Source organism: Labrus mixtus, chromosome 15, assembly GCF_963584025.1.
Source record: "Labrus mixtus chromosome 15, fLabMix1.1, whole genome shotgun sequence".
Taxonomy (NCBI): domain Eukaryota; kingdom Metazoa; phylum Chordata; class Actinopteri; order Labriformes; family Labridae; genus Labrus; species Labrus mixtus.
Window position 1 is genome coordinate 15,749,631 of NC_083626.1, and position 22,692 is coordinate 15,772,322.

The following is a 22,692-nucleotide window of genomic DNA, read 5'->3' on the forward strand; positions in this document are numbered from 1 at the left end:
GGGGGGGGGGGTTGTCAACAACTCCACCCATGTACTGATGATACTCCTTGACCAACCCGCTTTAGACCCAGCAGCATATCTTAGAAACTTTAACCTGCTACGTTGGTTAAATAACAAAAACCGCTACAATTTGTAAACAGTTATTTCAACAGCAACTCAACCTTCACATAAGTTATATTTAATACAATTTCTTTATGAATAAAAGCACACACAAAAAATGCAGATACAATGATTACACAGCCTAATAAATGCGCATAAACCGAAGCATGAGCGCCCTCTAGTGCAGGGGTTCCCAAACTTTTCAGGTCGTGACCCCCAAAATAAGGGTGACAGAAACTGGGGACCCCCCATTGTTCTTTAAAGTGGTTAGTTAGGTATATAAAAGAGCCTAAAAGAATCAAAAATTTCATTTCACTTAATGATACTGTCTTATATGACATTGGACTACTTTTTCTATATTTACAAAAATGGTAAAAAGATATATTTATGCATTTTTAATTTTTTATGGAAGGCATCTCGCGACCCCCCTCTTGGTGGCTGGCGACCCACCTTGGGGTCCCGACCCCCACTTTGGGAACCACTGCTCTAGTGGATAACATTATTTTAACAGAGAGCCGAGACAGGTAGTGGAGTGAAGAATGGCATGACTTTATTGTGTCCTTAGCTCAATGTTAGACATATGGGATTTAATGTGGTTACAGAGACATGCCATAAAACCATTCTTAGGCCTCCTCCTAAGCCAAGTGCTCCTTCCTACAGGAGGAAGACAATAAATCCACAGAGGATGCCTGTTTTCCCGCATACAGGTACTGTACAACGCCTTCTCTCAGATCTAGATATAGACATGTTTAATGATTGTTGTCGCAGATGCAGTGACTATTTACAATGTTTACAATAGTGATGTCATGTACAAAAGAGAAAAAGAACCTTTACAAATATTTGCATAAGAAAAACAAAAACAAAATTCTGCTCTTAAAAATGAATAAGAGGAAGATATCCAGTTATTAAAAAATCCCTCCCATGATAAGGTTAAGTGTGGTAGGTCCAATGAAACATAACTTTGGGAAACACATTAAGGATACCTGCATTAACATCACATCTGCTTCCAACTCTGTGAACTGCTCAAAAATATGACATGTCTTACACACTTCAGTTTAAAAATGGTAACAAACCGTTCAGAGGCAAGCCCACATTCTTATCTACACAAACATCACCTGAGCTAACAGCTCATCACCAGAGGTCACAATTAAAAACCCACTTTCCTACTCAATCTGGGCATCAAAGTGCGGACATTAAAGTGACATCAGAGTAGGTGAGAGGAAGTGATGATGTTTCCTCTAAATGGAGGCCTCAATGTGGTACATTAAAGCAGCTCAAAGCAGGCCAAATTGTGTTTCAGGCACAGTAAGAAGTAGGCATCATGTCTCTACTTTACACCAGCACCCTGTTTGGAAAAGTATGGCAGTCTGAGGTACTTCAGGGTGAAGGGGTCAGGGCTGAGAGGTTTCAGAATATCTCTACTACATCATGTCTTTTTTTAAGCCTTCTCCTTCATTCAAAGAACAGTCAAAGATATGAGCAATAAATACTCTCTGTCATCTAGTACTCTAACATATATTATGTGCAAACAAATGAAAGGAAGGAACATGAGGAAGCCACTTAAAGATGAGTTTCAACCTTCCATACCCCCAGCCCTTACTCTGACAGTAACTTTGAAAAGAGTGAGGAGGAAAACAAGACCTACACTGTAAGAAATGTTATCAAAGATATCAAAAGCAAATGCAATGAGGAGATAAATGGGTGTCTTTTTTTCTTTTTTTCTTTTTTTTACGGTTTTTCTCCTAGCGAGGTTTTCCACTTTCTCTTTTTGATTAGATGAGTGTGAAATGATTGAAACAGTGACGACACATCTAAAACTCCTGTTGATGATGTTAGGTATCTATAGTTGATGTGTACAGACGATATTTGACGGTGACTCAGTATAAAATTCTACAAAATCAAGATTTTCAAAGCTGTGTCTTTATCTATCACAAAGAATTATGTGTGTTAAAACCGATATCTAATACACACAAGCATAGCCAGAAATGGTCAGCCTGTTTTGGCAGACTGGATTAACAAGCATTATTGTTTTCCTGTGTGTTGACTTACTGTAGGAGTATTTATTACAGTGACTACTGAGTCCATTTATTTTCTTCACAGTCTGATTCTAACACTGATTCCATTCATTTTTTTTTACCCATGCATGTTTGCTCGTACAGCTTTGAAATCTGACCCATGGTTGACACAATGGCTGAACTGCAAAGAAAGAAAACAAACATTCAAGGCCATTTTCATGGTTGTGATGCCAAATGTGTGTTATATATTGCCTACTGAGCACCTTTGATAGTCCGATATAGCGCAGCAGGAGAGGCAGGAAAAGCAAGATGCTGCCTCCTAGTGGAGGTTCTGATGAACTGCACGATTTGACCAAACTGCTCATCCTCCTGTTTTGATACACACTCACTGACACAGCCCTCTTAAATCCAATGACCATGAGTAAAAAATAAAGTGCATTTTTGGCTGTTTGTCGAGTGATGGTCCCACTTCTGAGGAATTACTTTTGAAACAGAGCATGCACCTTACAAAGAAAAACCAGTAAAGTAAGCACCAGAAGTTGTTGGGAAAGTTTTGGCCATGAATAAAAAGAACATTAAGAAGGGGAAAGAACGGGTCAGGATCAACAGGATTATATGTAATACTTTGCATCATACAATTTAGGTCACCATGCACTTGCAGATTGAACAACAACCCATCTGCAGAATAAAGAGAGCAGAGAAATCTTCCCCTGACGTGATCATCACAGCTTCCCATGAAAGCACTTAACTTATCTTCTCAAAGTCCCGATAGCAGGGCAGAGAAAACCCCTTGTCCATAATCTCTCTCCAGATCCTTTACACTTAGCTTTGCTGCTCACTGAGCACACAGTAGAGTTAACTATCAAGTCTTTGAAGTCTCTTTGGGACCGCACCAGCTGTGTAGGCTTTTATCAAGAGTTCATAGTTCCATAGCTTGACTGACAGTTAATGAGTGACGTTATCCTCAGAGTGTCGCCTGCAGAGTGGGATCCAGGCAACCCTCCCGCTCCGGAGACTCGATGTAGTTGGCAGATTCCTGGAGCTTCAGCAGCATGGCCATCTGCGGGCCAAAGGAGAGACAGAGAAGAAGAATGAGCTTAACTTCAGATTATGAGATACGTGTGGACATGTTTTATAATTCAGTTATTAGAATGTAAGATCATTACTTTTTCTTATAAAGTATTTAGAACCAAAGGAGACGCCTTCAAGTTGTTTCTTGATAAGACTGACTTTTGCACTTGTGTAGAAAATAGTAATGTTTCCTTTGACCATCAGGGGCGCCATTTGCATCTGCTCAACTTCAGTGTAGCAGAATAAGATTTTAGCTGTATAAGCCCAGCCGCAGTTTATCTGCATAAAGTGCTGCTTCATTAGATCTGATTTATTCTTCTTCTCTTAAGCTTGTCACACTTAGTGTTTAAAGAGAAGACACTTTGATTGACCGACTGTGAGCCAACTAAGAGTCTGGAAACTGAAACCCTACCTTTTCAAAGTATGTACGATGCTGAGCTGTAATCAGAAAACAGGTTTGAATTTGTGTTTTCATCTCTTTCCCACTTACTATACTGTCTTATCCTCTTTGAGTATGTTTTTTGTCGTGTTTACACCAAGATGATACATGAAACCTTCAGACACAGTTTGCTTGGCTGCAGTGGTTGGTCTGCAGTTATAGATCAGGTGTAATAGTTTTTTTGAGTATTCCCTTTCTCCTGTATTATAATGCTGCGTTCCATTTGATCTCGGAAGTCGGATCTTCCAAGTTGCCCGTCTGATACGTCATCAGGAACGCCCCCTCCCCTGAAGTCGGAAAAAACCGACTCGGAAACTCGGAGAACATTCAGTAGCCCGAGTTAAAATCCAACATGGCTGCTAAGTGCATGAACCGTAACGCATAGGCTTGTAACTATTGTGTTTATTCGCAGCATAGTCCTCTTTTTAATGCGTTTAAATCAATCACGCTGATAGTATTTTGCTAGTTCTATCTGTGGACATGTTGTCGTTTTATTTTTGCGCACAAACTATCACGTTGTGTGTTGTTATCGTCTGGTATTAGCAAACAAAACAAAGGTACTGCTGAAGGCGTCCACATTGCTTGTCTGACTTGCAACTGGAACACGGTCAACTCGGGTGTGACGTCATTCCCAGCTTCGAGATCCGAGTTTCGAGGTAAACGGTACACTTTAATGTCCCCTTGGGGAAATTTGTCTAGGACTCAAGGTGCTGCAAACATTCAGTCTATCGTCAAGAATATTTCTCAACTTAAAACCTGTTTAAAGACCTTCACACTCACCAGTGGGTCTGACTCCAGTGTGCTGGGTGGAGGTGTGTCTTTGGGGGGCTTCTTCTCCTCACTGGGTGGACCTATGCTAGGGGGAGGTAGATGGAAGAGCTTGGACTGATCCTGCTGTGCATTTGGCCATGGGAGGGTCCCTCTAACCCACTCCACTGGATCCTCCCAAACTGCCTTGTGCCCATGCACCTGAGAGGACAGATGTATTGTAAATAAACAACAACAAATAGGTTAAGGAGTTAACTTATTTCCAGGGCTGCTAGAGATGTTCACCTTGATGCCGTCTTTGGATCCCTCCTGCAGGTACGGTATGATGGAGTGGTTCCAAAGGTCAATGAACCACTGTCTGAACTCTGCCACTGAAACAGGACACGACAGGAAGAAGCAAGGACCTGAGGGAGGAGATATCTCAGTTAAATCAACTACAGCTCCAGATCTAATTAACCTCTTACTGTCTGTCCACTGTCTCTCACCTATGAGGAAGTCTGAAGTGCTGTGTTTCTCCAGGAAGGCGTGCAGGTGGTACCAGAGCTGAGGGACCCAGTCCAGTACGCGTAGGAGGGCCTGGTGGCATGCGGAATCCTGCTCCTTCTCCTGGTAGGCCTCCATAGCTTTACGATGCAGGTACCTCAGAAGGAACCCATTTGCTGGTTCCACGTTGTTGGAGAACACCACCATCCTGTGTTCATATGCAAGACATATGACTTCTATTCTCTATGAAGCTGTACTTTTCCTTGTTATTAGACTTACAGATGAGGAGGTATCGTGAATATTTTCAGGCGTTGTGCTTACCTGAAGCTAAGGTGCAGTCCATGGTTAGACAACATCTTCACAGGCTGATTTGACGTTCCAATGATGTAAGGACTGACACATAAAAAGAGGGAATTACAGTGTGTACTTTCAAACACAAAATCTTATTTGATCTCTTAAGTGAAATAGAGAAGCTGCTTGAAGTAACTCACCATTTGTGATACTTGCAGGTGAGTGCTCCATTAACAAGCTCAGTAATAGCCGCTGAGTCACTAATGTCATCTATCAAAACAACCAGCGGCAACTCTCCTCCGCTCTCCCTGTCAATCTGATTGGCTAGATCGGACAGATACAACTGCAACTCCTGTTAGAGAAAAAAGGGGATTTTTTTTTTAGGGGGCGTCTAAATCCATATATATGTGTATCAAAGTTAACTGGATGACACTGATTGATATCTTACCTTCTGTGTCTGACGATGCATGTTGAAGGTGACAGCAGCGCTGCGACCTACTAGACATGGCTCATGGTCGGCCTCAGACGAGTCGCTCTGGCTGCGCTGCAGGAGGTAGTGGGCTAGGCGCTGGGCTAGGTAAGATTTTCCCGTCCCGCTGGGGCCAGACAGAACCAGACGCCGGTGCTTCAGCAGCAGGCTGATGTAGTGCTGCATCATCGGCTTAGGAATCAGAGTCTCAAACACCAGAGAGTCGACACATTTCTCTCTGAGACCTGGAGAGAGGCAGACACATGAGAGAGAAACAGGAGAGGCATTTAGGTTTATACATTATTTATTATAGAATACTTGACAGTGTGTTAGGAACATGGAGATGCTGATGGTTTAGCCCTTTGTGAATTATAAGTACTCAACAATAAATCAAAGGTTGGTTTGCTTTATAAAGTTTCATTCACTTAGGGTGAAAAATGTAATCTTGCTTGAGGGAAGCAATCCATAACTAAAAGTGTTTCCTTTAACTCTTTGTTAAATTGAGTTATCATCACAGGGTGTTTTAGAGTCTCTGACATTGTCTTCAATCAAACTTGTTTGCAGCTGCATAACTGATCATTGTTTTTTTTTATAAATGAGAGCAACAAACATCTCTTTCAAACAAGTGAGAAATTGGTATTACAGTGCAATAAAATAATCTAAGAAAAGTTGCTTTCAAGAAGTTAGGAAACCAATTCTGGGGCACAGATGGTCCCATGTACAGAGACTACAGTCCTCCAAGCAGGCAGCTTGGAGGCCACAGGCTGGTTCAAGTCTGGCCTGGGGCTCCCTTCCCCCCTTGTCATTCCCTTCTCTTTCTCTCTCTCTCTCTGGTTTCCTACTCTATCATCTGTCATATCCAAGAAAGGCTAAGAGCCCCAAAAAATTATCTTTAAAAAAAATAGGAAAATAATCAAAGGAAACCATTTCTAATGAAAACTGATTGTCATAATTGTGAATTATAAACGTTTCTAGTTTGAATTCTATGATCAGTTGAGGACACTCACTTACCTTTCAGGTTGACAAAAATTCGAGCTGCACCACTGCCGAGACAACGATACGGTGAGGTTTGAGGTTTTTCTCCTCCCATCACCCTCTGGCCGCCCTGTGTCAGCTGGTACTTGAGAAGGGAATCACTTGACAGACCCAGGCTGGATGTAGGGTCCACTTGAGTCAGATAGTCCTGGTAAAAAAAACAAAACAAGAAAAAAAAGTGTTCTAACAAAGATTTACTGTTTGTTTAGAAGAAGAAAAAAGGACAAGCATTTACTTACCTTAAAGGTCTTAACTATGAGAGAGTCCAGGCAGGCCCAGTCAGTCCTTGCACTGACCAGCAGGGAGCCCAGGTAGAAATCCTGCTGCTGCTTACTGTCCTGTAGAGACAAACAGAGGGAACGGGAGTTGTATCGCTCTGCTGTTTGTGTTACATTATTAGTTATTGTGGCCATTGAAGGTGTTCTGTGCTTACCGGTGCTTGATCTCCAATGCTGACCAGTACTCGTACACACACCTCATCCATCTGGGAAGACAGACTTAACGTCTCAACAGGAGACAAGTCTGAAAGAGAAAAAAAAAAGAGTTTAGAAATATAACTTTCTTTGTTCTTGTGAGTGATTTTATTTTCAGCGAAATTCCTTGTTTTTCTTTTACCTGGATCTTTACAGTCATTCAGGCTGAGGCTGAAGGACTTGTTGAGGGACATGCTCATGGGCTGCCTCAGTGAGGGTCCCAGCAGAGAGGCCAGGCCCGAGGGCTGGGAGGTGGAGGAGGTGGGGCCAGAGCCGGGGAGTTGAGGCTGACTTCCTGTTTTTAAATTGTCATTCTCCTGCTTCAGATTCTCAACTGTTGACTGGTGCACAGACAGTAACAAATGTTAAATGTAAATGATAATAGCACATGTATATGCTTAGTGATTGTACTGTGGTGAAAATGCAGTAACATGAAAAGCAAACCTCCATGTTGTTCATGGCTTCTCTAAGCTGCTCCAGCTGATGTGCAGAGCTCAAGGCCTCCAGTCTGATGTCTGTCAGCTCTCTCTCTTTCACCCAGAGTTCTGAGCGTAAGTCTGATACTGCTGTTTCATCATTGTCTCCTTCTTCTGTACTCTCCATGATCCTGAGGGGGCAGGATTCACTCATCAGAACCAGACACCTATGCAAACCTAACTGGACTTCAAGGTAACACCCTGAGGCCCGAGAAAAACAATCTGCTCTTCTAAATGGTTCATTCCCGCTGCCATCAGGCTGTTAAACCGAGACAGCAGTCACTTGGAATGAAAAACTTCATTGTATTATTGTACAGTTCTTGTGTTTAACCACACAGTGGTTTATAAATGTGATCCTTTTGGCTGCAGCCTGTACATTCATTCTCTGAATGTAGTCCTAAAATGTAAAGTGCAATACATCTTAGACTGCCTTATTTATCAATTAATTTATTGTTTTACACTTTTAACTGTTTATTTCTATCCTGGCCTTGCTCTCTCGTGTGTTGTTTGTGGGGCCACACGGTGGTGACAGTGTGCATGTACTGATTTATTTATTGTCTCCTGTCTGTACGTCTGCCGTTTATCTGTAAATGTATGTATGGTCTGGGTAGACTGTAGGAACCAAGTTGGCCTTTGGGATAAATAAAGTTGCCTGAATGTGAGTTTGAAACTGAACGTTCTGTATCTGAGAGCTTGAGTGAAGTGTTTGTGTACTTACACAGAGGAGGTGGCAGAAGCCGAGGTTTTCAGAGACGAGGACAGGTTGTCTTCTCCTTCGCCCCCCTCATGGAGCATCTTTGGAGAGTTAGGAGCCGAGGAGTCAGGAGTGGCGATTTCCTCAATGTCTGAGTATGTTTTGGAGCCTTTCTTGATGCTGAATGCCTTGTTGAAGGAGCTCCTCAGCTAGAGAGACAAAAGTTGAACTTCTTATTGAAAGCTGCATTTGTTACTCAGAGGTAGAAAAGAAGGCGTTGGGATTTTGACTTTGACACATGCTAAACATTGGAGGAGCAGTTTGTCATCTTGAGAAACACTGGTTTGCTTTCTTGCCACGAGTGAAACGAGGAGACAGTGAAGGACTTTTTAGAAATGATGTTGGGAGCTGGCTGTTTCCCAATTTCTGCTCTTTTTCGCTAATGGAAGCGAACACATTGTTGATAGACAAACTATCAATACATCAACATAAGACTGGTCAAAACTTTTGCATGAAAAAGAATACATGTTTTTTTTTTCCCAAAAATGACAAAATATCCCTTCAAGCTTTCTGATGTTTTCTGCAAATTAGTCAAAGTTAATGTCAGGTTTTTAAAGATCAGCTGGGTGGGTTGGGGTTACTTAGTAAGACTTTACACGATTTTAGATCAGGACAAAAAACAATAATGCATGATGTAAATGAGGAGAAACATGGCATTTTATAAGCTTTTATTAAAAACAGACAACATGTCTGCTGATTGCCACTCTAACCCAATTATAAAATCCATTTACATCAAATATTCATACAACAGTCTATCAGTGGTCATGAGCAGAGATGGAGGGTACTTGAAAGAAGTATGGATGGTCCATCATGCTGTATTACAGAAAATGATAGAGGTTTAATTTGGTACACAATATCTGCACTTACCTCAAAGACCTACAACAGAAAAATAACACAACACAGAGGAGGGAGAGGCTGGTCACACTTGCTGTTGTCGAGTTTGTGTTATTAACAGACTAACACCAGGTTGAGAGAGGAAAATCTTTGGCTCGGAATAATGCAAGGTGCTTTCTTACCCAGCTCTTCTTCTTCTTCTTCTTGGCATCTTGGTCCTTCAAGCTGCCCATACTGGACATGCTGGTCAGGCTGTTGAGACTGGAGATGCTCTCGCACGAGTTCTGACGCCGAATTCGCACGTCTGGTAAACGAGGAAACGGGACATCAAGACATGCAAACATGAAGCGACGCTTAGAAGAAGATAAGACGCATCAACAGGTCGAACTCCAAACCTTTCATGTTATCTGGGTTGTTCAAGGCTCCGTGTATGACAGCCTGGGCTTCTTCATTCTTGAATCTCAGGGCGTCGATGGTCTCCCTCAGGTCTATCAGCTCTGTGTCCTACACAGGCATTTGATAAATGACAGCGATTTGGATTAGATTAATCCGTTTTAAAATTCAGATATTACAGCTTTACCCTCCTCCATTTTTTTATTTTTTTTTAAATAATCCAAGCGGTTTTTTGTATATATTTCTATCACTTACTTGCTCTAGTGAAACACACACAAGTATATAATTTTACTGAATTTCTATTGCTCAATCTCAGAGTATGGTGATGTAGCCTGATATCATACATTGTACTCTTTGATTGGTTAGACTTTATGATTTTTCAAACCTTTTTAAAATGTCTGTTTTTGAATATCCAGAATAAACAGGAACAGTTTCAATTTGATGATTTAATCCAGTACTACATTTTAAACCAGCACTACGATCTCAAACACCTGGCGGGCTCCCTCATGATGTTAACAGTTCAAAAGGACAAAGACTGCTGAACAACGGTCTCTCTCTGTGCTGCTTGTTGTGTGTTAAAGTCGATTGCACGCCTCTCTAAATGGAGCTACCCGACCCGTCTCCTCAAAGTTAAAGAGCCTGTGCTCCAGGCGGAGCTGCTCAGGTCAGTGCGCTGGCACACGCAACAAAGAGTTTTTTTCTCTGGAGGGTCTAGACTGGCCTTTCAGAGAGAGCAGTAAGGCATGAAGCACTGAGAGTGACTCCTCACATTTATACACACACTGAACATCGCCTAGAGCACTGATCAATTCTCTCACACCAATGCACGTACAAAAGCTGAAGAATGCTGGAATGTAATGTTTGGTGTGAGTGCACGTGCAAGCTGTTTGCACTCTGGGCACTAAGTAACCCTGAGGGACAGCAGCCTGGGCCTCTAACCTACATCTAGCTCCTCTCTCCAGGCTGTGATCAAAGTCACCTTGCTGTGTGTTAGCACAACTCTGCCCCCACTTAGTTTTTTGACTATAAGATGGACTGCACCAAGTATAAGATTTGTGTGAATGCAGGCTTAGGGTCCGTGTCCACAAAGCAGGTTTTTTTTTTCTGAGCGCCAGCTTCTTTTTTTCGATTGTTTTCAATGAGCATAGAGCGTTTGCAGCAGAAGGCAGGACAAGGAGAGCGTCTTTTTCCGAGCGCTGCGCATTTTTGTGCGGCTGCTCCAATCGCTCAAGTTTTCTTTCAGCGCACAAACGTGCATAGCCAGCATTTCTCTGTCTGGAAAAAGCGCTAGGTGGACTAGGGGCTTTTAAGTAAATATGGATAGAAATCTGAAAAATGTTCAATCTTTGTATGACAACTACCGAGAAGATGAGTGTTTTTTTTAATAAAATGTAAGAATGTAAGCATTATAAATGCACTACAGGGAAAGGTTGTTGTCAAGTCATTATTTAAACTGCCAACCAATATTAAAAATTATTTTATGACTATCAGAGATGTGAACAGTTATTTCTTTTTGCCTTGTTGAAGAACGTCTCTCCTTTGTTAAAGTTACATTTGTTGTAATCTGCCGTGGGCTACGTTTGGTAAATACTGTACGCTCTGTTTTTGTGATCCATGCCCTGTTAGCGATGTCCTGAATCAGATAAATAAATGGAATGAAATGAAGTTAAAAGGAAATGTGAGGATGTGATGTTACCTTCTGATCATGGCTCACTGACAGACTCTGCAGACGAGTCGTCATCAGTGCCAAGCTTTGCTCAAAGGCAGCCACCAGATTTGCCTGTTTGGAAGGAGGAAAGACAAAAGCAACTTTTATGAAAGCAGAATACGTATAACAGGATTCAATGTGTGATATTTATGTAATTGGTATTTGACAGATCATCTTTTAGACACTGACAAAGTGTTCAGAGACTAATGGAACTAGAAATGTACATCCATATTGCAGTCACTTTTGTCCCTGAATAACACACAAAGGCTGAACAGGACGTCTCCTGTGGAAAATTCATCTCCTCCCTAATCTCTCCCTCACACACACACACACACACACACACACACACACACACACACACACACACACACACACACACACACACACACACACACACACACACACACACACACACACACACACACACACACACACACACACACACACACACACACACACACACACACACACACACACACACACACACACTTTGGACGTCATCAGGAAGGGAAAATTACTTTCCCAATCTCCTTTATAGAATACATTAATACAGTAAACTAATGGAGTCAGCCCAGTCATTAATCTAGCACACAATCCTGTTGTGATCCTAGCATCTGTTTTGCATATTCACTGCCCTCACGTAATAAGGTCACACTGAATGAAAAAACCTCTCAGGGGAAGAATACGCACACACACACACACACACACACACACACACACACACACACACACACACACACACGCAAAATGACAAAGACAAAAAAAACACTTGATTGATGCGTGCCGCATCGAGCTATGAGTAATCCCTGTGCTGCACTGCTGCAGTTGGACCAATGGAAAAACTGACAGGGTGGTGGTACAGGGAGAACCTTGCAGAGAAAGGGCGTGAGTGTGTGTCTATGTGTGTGTGTGTGTTGGTTCTGCAGCTAAGTAGCTCTGGGAGAGGTTCAGGAGGAGTTTAACATTATTCAGTCTCCCTCATGGATAGCAAATATGCTGAGGTGGCACAGAAATGATGTATGACTGACATGCTAGAGTTTAAAAGTATAAATCTCTCTCTGTGGGTCTCTTTCCTAGTTTGAATGAAGGACAAACTTCTCACCTTGTGTTAGCACCGACTCCATACATACAGTATTTCAGGTGATCAATATAGTCAATTGATATTAATCAATATCAATATAAAGTTGTAATATTGAACAGTGGCTTAGTAATTGCTTTTAAAACTGCATGCAAGTGACCAACTCAAACCAAACATCAGGTTCCAGGTTTATCATTATGAAGGAGCATGTCACTAAAGGGTTCTAAATGTCTTAAATGTAGCAATGATCTAGTTCAAAAACATACTCTGATGAAGTCATGCACCGTGTAGTGTGTTTTGTTTTATACTTTAAGCAGGAAGAAAAGAAGACAAGCTGTCATTGCTCTTTCCCTGCCATTGTGCCTTTAACAGTCACGGGGTCTTTATGGGGATCAGTTACCTCTGCCTCAGGGTACATGTCATGTTGAGCTGGACAGTTTGTAAAGACGAGTGACATGTGACGGGGTTCACAGTAGGAGGGGGGGGGGGGGGTTTACTTCACATAAGATACCCCGAGGGAAGGTTGCATAAGATTACTGCAAGTATGGCATGTAAGCATTGATTGTACATTTTACCAGTTTAATGCATCTTCATGTCTTTTATGAATATTAAAACTGTCATGTAAATGGATGAGCAGAAATAAGCAGAGTTACAGTACGTACGTTTGCTGTCAGCTGTGTTGTCAAGTTAGACACTTTCTCCTGGGATGATTCCAGCTCCCTCCTCAGCTTACGGATTTGCTATGAAGAAAACAGGTTTTTTACTATTTGAAAAAAATACATGGTTTAGTAGCGCACAAAAATGCTGACTTTACACAAGCCACAAGTTAAAGGGATGTTTCCCCCCCCCCCCCCATGAGATGAATGACAGACTTGTTCCCCCTCAAACAACGGGGATGAGAGTGATGGATGACAGGACGGTAATGAGAGGGAGAAGGAGCAGAGCTGGAAAAGACACACTCACCTCTCCCTGAATCCTTTCCTCAGCCTTTGGAAGCAGGGGGAGTAAAAGTCAAGATGTTAGGTAAGAGAAAAGGAGACGAGAGGAGAGAACATGCGAGGAAAGGAGACTTATAAGGTATTTGGCCACCCAAGGTAGAAAGTCTTGCCTCTCGTGTCTACTATTTTTGTAAGTGTGAAAACAAAGAAAAGCACCACTGTACACATCATCACACACACAGAGCTGTAGCTACCTGAGTCTGCATGCCGCCTACACTCACCGAAGAGTAGCAGGAGGAGGCGTTAGATGCCAGGGAGAGTACAGAACCATGGACTGAAAAGACAAAAATTGAGAGGAAAGGTAACCGTAAATACATTTTAAAAAGTTGCAAAACAACAGTTAATAGAACATTATGTAACCGATACGCAGTTCATTTGGGGCTCACCCTCGTCTTGCTCCTTGTCCCTGAAGGATCCAGAGCGAACCATCCCCATGCTGCGGGGGCGTTCAGCCAGCGACAGTGTGCTGCCTAGTGGAGATGCTCCGTACAGCTCCAGAGAGGCATCGTGTGTTGGGATGCTGTTGGATCGAGTCATCCTCGGAGGTCCGCCAACGGGGCTGGGTACTAGTGAGAAACCAGAGGGACCGACTGAAGTTAAGTTACAGACTTCAGAAATGAAATCAAACACACGAATAGATTTAAATAACATGGTATGCTCACCCATACTGGTCTTTGAGGTGCGGGGCAGGGAAGTGGGTGAGGACAGCAGCGGGAGAGTGAGGGAGTCGGTCATACTGAGGATAGTATGAGAGTGTCTCCTCTCTCCTTTCTCCTTCCCTTCATCCTCAATCTGAGAGACACTGCTGAAACTACACAGAAAAGAGAACAGAGCCATTGATCATAATGGAAAAAGATACTGTACCAATGATAAATAGAGAAACTTTAAATCACTATGGATAGGCCTATAACATGCCATCACAATGTAGTTACAAGCAGATATAAGTACCTGTTTATCAATGTACATGTGTTTTGTTTTTTACATGTGTAACTGCTCATTTGAGAATATATTTTGGGCCATTACAATTGTGTGCAATTTATTTTCATTTATAATTTGTTATATATAGCAGCAAGAAGTTACGCTGCATAGCGTTCAAGTTGTTGACAGCTACATTATTGAACATTTGGAAATACCCTTAATCGGTTTAAAAAGCTCAACGCTTTGTTATCAACCATTCACTGAATGTTAACGTACTGTTTTTAAATGTTAAAAGGGAGTTTTCTTCAGTACCAACATCTTCCAGTGAGACACAAAATGTCCTCAGTAGAACACAGTGAGTCTTCATTCAGGGGATTAAAGCTGGATATTTTGGATTACAATTGATATAAAAACTGAGGATTAACACACCTGCCATTGACTGGTGATCTTATCAATGGGACCTTTGTATTTGAAATAAAGGGACTTTGGTGACATTGTGTGAAACTATCTGTGCCTGAAAATCCAGTTTATAAGGGTGTGTATGTATTTGCGTCCCCACTCACCTCAAACCTTTCTTTGGCAGCGTGTTTCTGTCTCTCTGAGAGCTGTGGAGATTCAACAATGTCATTATTACACCACTGCTCTGGGGAGCTATTAAACTCTCAAGAACAGGCAGCAGGCACAAAGAAGCACAGTATGACTGTCAGACAACTGGTGTCAGCCCATAATTATGACTTCAGTCAGTGGGGCCCGTTTAGCACTGATAATAGGCCTGCAGTAATAACAGTATATGTGTGTGTGTGGGAGTGCATGCTAATGGTTGCGTAAGCTTGTGAGTTAACAACGGAAATACTATTTTTAACAAACCTTTGGGCTTTCTTCTGTATATTTAGCTTATCATACATTTCATATATCCATATATAGTACAGAGGTTCTGATATACGACAGTTAGTAAGCTTTTTTTTTCATCCTGAAAGACCAGACATTAAATCTATTTTTTTGTGTTTTTATCTCTTTTCTTTTTGTGAAACGGTACTCTTCCTCTCTTCATCAATGATACGGCTGTCCAACAAAGTGGGACATCTTTTCCAGAATGAAGCCAACTAAAACAACTTTTCATCTGCCCATTGCATGTGGCGAGGGAAATGATTGATTGTTGTACAGAACAAAGTGAACTGCATATGAATACAATGGGTGCGGTTCTTCTAATGATCAGTAGGTGGAGCTACATAGCAGTAATGCAAAATATTGAAGACACATATATTCTCTTTTGCTTAAAACTAAGTGTTGCTTGCTGGTTTTAGAAAAATATGCAAATATGTGTTAAAGATGATCTTTCGTTGACATTACTCTCACCTGTCAATGAGAGACATGGAGACTTTACTTCCAGAACTCCAGCTGGCAGGAGGGCCTCTGTCTTCTCGTCTATCTTTGTCTCGGGACTCTAAGGTGGTATAGCCTCGTACCAAACTCTCCCTGTCCTTCTCCTTGGGCTCTGGGGCCAGACTCATGTGGAGCTGCAGTGACTCCATGCTGCGATGAAGCCCAGACAGACGCGGGTAGAGAAGGGGCGAGGTGTTCCCTGCGCTTACTTCAACTCCCAAAGAAGAGACCTGCCTGGGCCCCAGACCGGTTCCGGTGCTCGAGAAGCAGGAAGACGAGTTCACATTGAGTAAAGGGGCCGGGCTGGGGGTCAGGCAGGGGCCCGTGGAGCTGGCCAGGTCCTGGAGCTTAGAGTATGGTGGGATCTTAGGTGGGAGGGAGTCATGAACTCCTATATCCAGACTGCTGGAGTGGAGTTTGTCCAGCTGGGCCCCGGATGGCGGTTTAGCCAGACTGCGTACTCCGGATAACCTTTAGACAAAGAGGAACAAAGATAAAGCAAATGCATTTTCATATTTAGGAATTTGGTCAAACTTTTGACAAAATACCAGGAAACGGTAAATTCGGTTGGTGTACGGATATCAGCCCTGGTACCTGTGTGGGTTGGGTGAGGGGAGATCCATGCTCTTGCCACTGCTCGGGGGTCTCAGCCCCTGCAGCTTCCCTCCGTTCTCTGACGGGGTCTGAGCTGGGCTGCCCTTCAGAGAGCCGCCTCCACATTCAGAGTCAGACGCTACAGATTTAGTTCTGGCCCTCTCTTTCTCCTTCTCCCTATCCGTCTGATTGACAGGACCTGGGCTCAGGATCCCGCGGCCCCCTGCCTTACTAAACCCTGACCCAGAACCGTGTCCTGAGGTGGGCTCTTTGAGTCTTGAGCTCTGGGGTGTTACAGTGGAGGGTTTGATAAGCCCTGAGCCTGTGTCGATGGTGGTGCTCACGGGGCGGGCTGAGCTTGGTCGGGTTAGAGTTAGGGTGCTGGTTTTTGCGGGGCGGGGCAGAGAACGGTACTGCAGAGATGTCCTGGCATTTGGGGAGAGAAAACCGCTCGGGTCACCGTTTGAAACATCTAGACTTGTCTTACGTCCTCCACCGCTACCACCACACACTGGTTTGACAGGAATACCAGACGATTTGGGAATCTTTCCCACAGTTGCAGAGTTGCAGGGTATGGAGCTGCCACCTGCACTGGTGACAGCGGGCATGCTTGAGTGGTTTGTGCCATTAGCATTGTTCGGCTTCTTGAAGCCAAAGCTTCCTCCGGTTGAGGGCCTGACGAGGCCGGATGGTGGTTTGCGTTGCTCCCCAGCGCCGGTGCCGTTTCTGTGGTCTTTGCCCGCATCAGAAGAGGAGCGCTGAAGGCCAGAGGTCTTCACCGCTAACCGAGATTTATCCATTGGCTTTCCGTCCAACTTCACTGAACCTACAGACGGAAAAAGACGGGGGGAAAAAAACCCATTGATGAGTAGTTCAAAAAGTTGAAAGCCTAAACAGCCTCTGGTGGTGAGTGAGACTGACCAAGCCATATTAGGACATGATGTCTTATCTGAACACCTACAAGGTCTGACTGTCTGCTGATAAAAACAAATCCCAGTCTGCACAGACAGTGTGTAGACCAGACTCTCAGACACACACACACACACACACACACACACACACACATACACTCTTACACTGTTATCATGCAGTTACTCCTCTTTTCCATCCTGATGAACTAAAACGGTTTTCTCTGGCTTTCCAGTAAGTGCACGTCTGTGTGTCACAGCTGCACGGTGCTCAGAGAAGCAAGTTCAGCGTGACTGTGGAAAACTGGTGTTCACACTCACAGAAGCGTGTTTGCGGCACAAACCTGCATGAAAAACCTTTGAAAAACTTTCATTCCCCACTGTTTGGAAACAAAAAAGGGCGGAGTGAGAGATAACTCCAGAGGGAAAATGATGTGATTATGTACCAATCTGTACATTTCCCAGTTGGCCAATTAATTGGACTTGTTTGGAAGTTATTAAGGGAAAAAACACTCCATAAGACACATGCGCACTATATGCACTACCCACACAACGCCGCCCACGCTCTTTAATTTGTATCTAATGGGAGTTGTTATAGGAGGTTTATATACAAGGCATTAACAGAGTCAAAGAACTGCTGTTCAATGAGACCCACCGGCGTGCAGCCTTGGGACATCTGGAGTCACTTAAGGGTATTTATGAAGCCGCAAAAGACACATAAGCTCACATACGGCCAGACATACAGTATATACCACACACACAGTCACAGTCCTCAGTGATCGGATCGTATAGGAATGTGGCACAGACAACACATTAGGCTTGGAGTTCTGTTGTAAACGTGAAAATTGGGTTTACATGTCAAGTCATAAACTCAATCCGTCGTGTAACCGCAATGCTGCATGATCCAAGAACGTTATAAGCTTCAGAAACACACACTGTTAGCGATGAAAAGCCAGCACACACTCACGCACAGCAGAATCCAGGCGTGCGTATTCATTGTGACATAATGAAGCCTGATTTATTGACACGGCTGTAGAGACTGTTGAGCTCACAGTTAGACACAGTGACGTGTAGAAGATACCTGAATTACATCTTCACATCACTTGGGATGACTCATTAATATTCTCCTCTCTTAGGTCTTTTCTCTAATTAAAGCCACTCTGGTCTTATCTATTCCTTGACTCCAGAATTGTTGTTGTTGACAATATCTCCCATTCACCATCAGCATGTATGTGCTTAGCACAGTGTTGCTTAAATTACAGTATCAAGACTTGTTTATGTGTAACAGTTGTTTGATTCATTTGAACTAATTCAGTTTGATGTAACACTCTACTGTTTTTAAAGATTTTGTCCCATAACGTTGTGCACAAGGGAAACACTGGCTTCACTAACAGCTTGAAAAATGTTAACCAATTGGGAAATATCTGTTTCAAGAGAAAGACTCCATCAACATGCAGAAAGCAAACCAAATAAAGTGTTAATAACCTGAACAAAGCATTTTGACTCTTCTGAAAACTAGGTTAAATAGTTTGAGGTTTGAGTGTTTTATCAAGGAAAAACTTAAAAATATATACAAAGATATATTTAAATATACAGCTTTTTGAATGAGGCCTCTCTTCCCTTGTATCTCTTTAATAATATTGTAAACTGAAAATCTTAAGCTTTTGAAATATTGGTCAGAATTTTTTAAAAGATGTTACCTTGTTTTACAGAACTTGTGATCAATGGCTTTGCTATTTTCTTTTTCTTTAAGTGAACATCCGATTGATTAGAAATTAAATTAACTGATTACACAGAAATAAAAGTTTTTAGTTGCATCACATAAGACTGCAAACATTTATTTTTTTCTTACTGAATATACAATACAGTGAGTATAACTGAGGGAGCTGCTCGTCTAGCCCTGCTCGTACACTCTGTCCCGTACAATATCACAAACATGCAGACACATACACAACCAAAATGAGACACACATGCACACAATCCTTCCAAACCTCAGAGATAAACCGATCTCAGGGATGAGCACCAACGACATCTCTGACTATCTAAGAACGTCTGCCTCTCATTTGGTTGAATTTATGAGCTCCTCTAAACTGATGAGCTACAGCAACCTCTGGCAGTCTGCTGCTATCACTCCAATTCATCATGTGATTAGTCAGCGTTTGAAACCCAGTTGAGTTGTCTTTATAGCATTTTCAAACTGATCTCATCAATAACAACTGATGATCACAGGCTGATAAAACAAACTTTATTTTTTGACCTATCTGTCATCACAACAGCTGGCAATGCAAACACTGGACAGTCCAACAGACAGAGGACTGTTTACACAGACACTACCTATCTAGACCGACACACATTAGATTAACTAATATCCTTTTGTTTTGGTTGTCTATATGAGTGTGTGTGTTTTTGTGTGTGCTTACATAAACGGCACACAGATGGCGTACTTAAAAGGCAGCTGCACAATCCCATCATTGTGCGCTTTGTGCGTCAGGGAGAGTGTGTTTGCGTGTTAAGTGTTAGGGGTGACACTCTGTTTGGCTGGCACAATCTCAGATGTGTCTGCACACACACACACACACACACACACACACACACACACACACACACACACACACACACACACACACACACACACACACACACACACAATTAGAAACACACACACTCTGACACACACTGTGTCTCTGGTCCAGTTGTTTCAGGGTACAAGGCCTTTTATTTAAGTGCTATAAATTCTCTCCGCGCTGCACTAAAATAAAGCTCGGATAGGAAAGGCTGGACCAATAGGAAGGAAAGAAAAGACAGTGTTAGTCAGTGTCTGTGTGTAGTGCGTGGTTGGCTGGCAGGAAGGGAGTGGGTGTTGATGGGCGTTTGATACATGGCACCACTTTCTAAAGGCCCGGAGGGTGGGCTGCAGCTGTGGGTGAAATGTGTGGGATGAAGACAGAGAGTGTGTGTCTGTGAATGTGAGACTGCCAGGAGGAGGGGAATATTAAAAAACAGCAAAAGAAATATGTCAGTCTGCTCAGGTTATGAAACAATTTCAAGTTTAGCTATAAATATCACACCTCACGGAGTGTGTTTGTGTGTTTCTCTACCCACCTGCCACTTTCAGCCCACTTTGAGAGGTGTGTGTAATCGGGGATGTGACTCCCACAGGTGGGTTTCTTCCTTTCTTTAAGATGTTTCCTTGACCCAGGGTCTGAGGTTTCTTCAGTTCACCCTTCCCTCCTTCCAGCCCCTCCCCATGCGTCCGAGTCTTTTTCCATTTATTGGCAGACTCGGACTTGAGACTTCCTGTTTCGTAGATGCCCCTGCTCTGGCTCTTGCGTCCTGGCTTGGTATCGTCAGTATCCCAGGACAAACCACTCTCAACCAGAGATCTCTTCTCTGCATCTGTGCGCATCTAGAATAAAAGAAGACAAAAAACATTTATTGAGACAGTGAGATTGTGTTGTGAGTGTGACCGACTTAAAATCATGGTTAAAACCCAAGGTCAATCAGCATGGCAACATAGTGCTGCTGTACAATGAAGAAGATCTCACATTAAAAACTATGTAGAGGCTTTGTTGTTAAGTTAGTAAAATGGAACAACCCACACTCAGTATAATTTACTCTAGCTAGCTTACACAGTATATATAAAAGCTCTGGAAAAAAAGTTTGTTGATCAAGCGTTTGGATTGTTGATAAGGAGTTGTCCTAGTCATTTTTTACAAAGAAGGAACTTGTAATATACAGAGGTTCAGATGGTAATGCACTAGCAGTATACCAATACTAAACAACAACACTTTCTGTGACAAGAATAAAATAAAGTTAAATCCAATTAGGTCCCACTTTGAGAAGTGGACTCAAAAGTACACACCACCATTAATAAGATGTTTATTATTGTTTGAAATTCCAGTTTTATTTTGTATGATTGTGATTCATTTCCATGTTACAGAGTAAAGTTTGGACACTGGGATAAATGACTCAATGGAACAACTCATTGAATCATTTAAGCAGTTTAGACCAGTTTCAAAGTGTTTATCCCTGGTTTAATGTTTAATGTAATGAAGGAAAAAAACACCTAATGAGTTGAGTGGACCCTTTTGTTAGAAAAAAACATGTTCAGTATGGGCTCTATTTTAACACCTCAGAGTAGAGCGCAGCGGAATAAGCTGCCTTACACTCACTCATATATACTTTAAACACAGACAGCACACTAATGCAACATATCAGATCATTCAGATGAGACACAAAGACTCCCACACACGCTGACCTGCACTGAGAAAATAGATGATGAGGTCATTATGGAGTCTGTGTGTGTGTGTGTGTATGTGTGTGTGTGTGTGTGTGTGTGTGTGTGTTTGTTTGTCTGCTGAATACACGCAACAATCAATCTCTGGATAAGTACATGAGAGTGATTATTGGAGTCTGCATAAAGATGGATATCACTTGTTTTCATAGTCAGATTATTCAACCCCCTATGATGGTTACACAATTACGCAAGGTGTGTGTGTGTGTGTGTGTGTGTGTGTGTATGTGTGTGCGTCAGCTCAGGACATTACACAGAGAGGTTCTCATGAAGACTCATATGCTGAATTCCTTTTTTATTAAAACCAATAGACCCCATGGGTAGATTCACATCACATGAGGAGGAGTCATGGGTGTGTGCGTGTGTGGGTGGGTGTGTGGGTGTGTGGGTGTGTGTGTGTGTGTGTGTGTGTGTGTGTGTGTGTGTGTGTGTATTTGTGTGTCCTGTCTGAACAGACCTTGTTGATAAAACATTGTCATTTCCTCACACAAATTCTCAGATTATTGAAACAGGAGGAGAGATACGCATCCGTCCTGACAGCTGTGGCAAAACATGAACAACACCACAAACATACAGACAGAAAGGCCCACACACACACACACACACACACACACACACACACACACACACACACACACACACACACACACACACACACACACACACACACACACACACACACACACACACACACACACACACACACACACACACACACACACACACACTAGATACTGGGACAACAAGGTGTACTTGTTTGAATAATTGGTCTACCTGTAAAACGAGAAAAACGATGGATATTTTTTGTCCACCTACATGAACTTCCTTCCAGCTTTAATTCTTTTCTATCCTCATGTCTTTTGTGTGCTCCTTTCCTTTCATACTCTCCTCTCATCAAACCTCAAATCCTAGTTGAGTATGTTGTATAATATGTGGGGGAGAAGTAGGAGGAGAGGATAGAACGCCAGAGGCCGCCTTTGAGACAAATGAAAAACCAACAAAAAGGGAAACGTTGGAGGTATGCAAAAGAGGAAACAGAGACAAAGAGATTCAGGGCACAAAAAAATAGAAATCCATAAGCGGAGACCGGCGAGAGAACAGGGAGCCATGTGTATTCGAAATGTGGGGTGCATGATGATGTGATAGTTGATTACCATGGAAATGATGCCATGGTGGGGGGTAATGGTTGCTATGACTCCTGCATCTAGGCG

At 42.6% G+C, this 22,692-nt stretch overlaps 1 protein-coding gene across 5 annotated transcripts in view; it reads right to left on the minus strand.

Annotated features, from left to right (window-relative positions):
* Positions 1-627: 627 nt before the first annotated feature.
* The window catches only part of LOC132989190 (neuron navigator 1-like), an 85,276-nt gene continuing 63,211 nt past the window's right edge, over positions 628-22,692 (minus strand). For 3 of the 5 annotated variants that reach the window (XM_061056625.1, XM_061056628.1, XM_061056629.1), the window contains 25 exons: positions 20,290-20,593; positions 16,280-17,105; positions 15,659-16,156; positions 14,866-14,907; positions 14,047-14,195; positions 13,771-13,950; positions 13,579-13,658; positions 13,350-13,373; positions 13,049-13,126; positions 11,297-11,380; positions 9,603-9,711; positions 9,390-9,511; positions 8,338-8,522; positions 7,588-7,750; positions 7,286-7,484; positions 7,104-7,192; positions 6,910-7,008; positions 6,647-6,818; positions 5,615-5,880; positions 5,367-5,518; positions 5,197-5,268; positions 4,878-5,083; positions 4,678-4,796; positions 4,405-4,593; positions 628-3,174 (listed from right to left, as the gene is read on the minus strand). In XM_061056625.1, the coding sequence (XP_060912608.1) occupies positions 3,079-3,174; positions 4,405-4,593; positions 4,678-4,796; positions 4,878-5,083; positions 5,197-5,268; positions 5,367-5,518; positions 5,615-5,880; positions 6,647-6,818; positions 6,910-7,008; positions 7,104-7,192; positions 7,286-7,484; positions 7,588-7,750; positions 8,338-8,522; positions 9,390-9,511; positions 9,603-9,711; positions 11,297-11,380; positions 13,049-13,126; positions 13,350-13,373; positions 13,579-13,658; positions 13,771-13,950; positions 14,047-14,195; positions 14,866-14,907; positions 15,659-16,156; positions 16,280-17,105; positions 20,290-20,593 (4,503 nt within the window). In that variant the 3' untranslated portion in view covers positions 628-3,078. The remainder of the gene's footprint in view (positions 3,175-4,404; positions 4,594-4,677; positions 4,797-4,877; positions 5,084-5,196; positions 5,269-5,366; positions 5,519-5,614; positions 5,881-6,646; positions 6,819-6,909; positions 7,009-7,103; positions 7,193-7,285; positions 7,485-7,587; positions 7,751-8,337; positions 8,523-9,389; positions 9,512-9,602; positions 9,712-11,296; positions 11,381-13,048; positions 13,127-13,349; positions 13,374-13,578; positions 13,659-13,770; positions 13,951-14,046; positions 14,196-14,865; positions 14,908-15,658; positions 16,157-16,279; positions 17,106-20,289; positions 20,594-22,692) is intronic. The other 2 variants (XM_061056627.1, XM_061056626.1) reach the window with 2 other exon arrangements.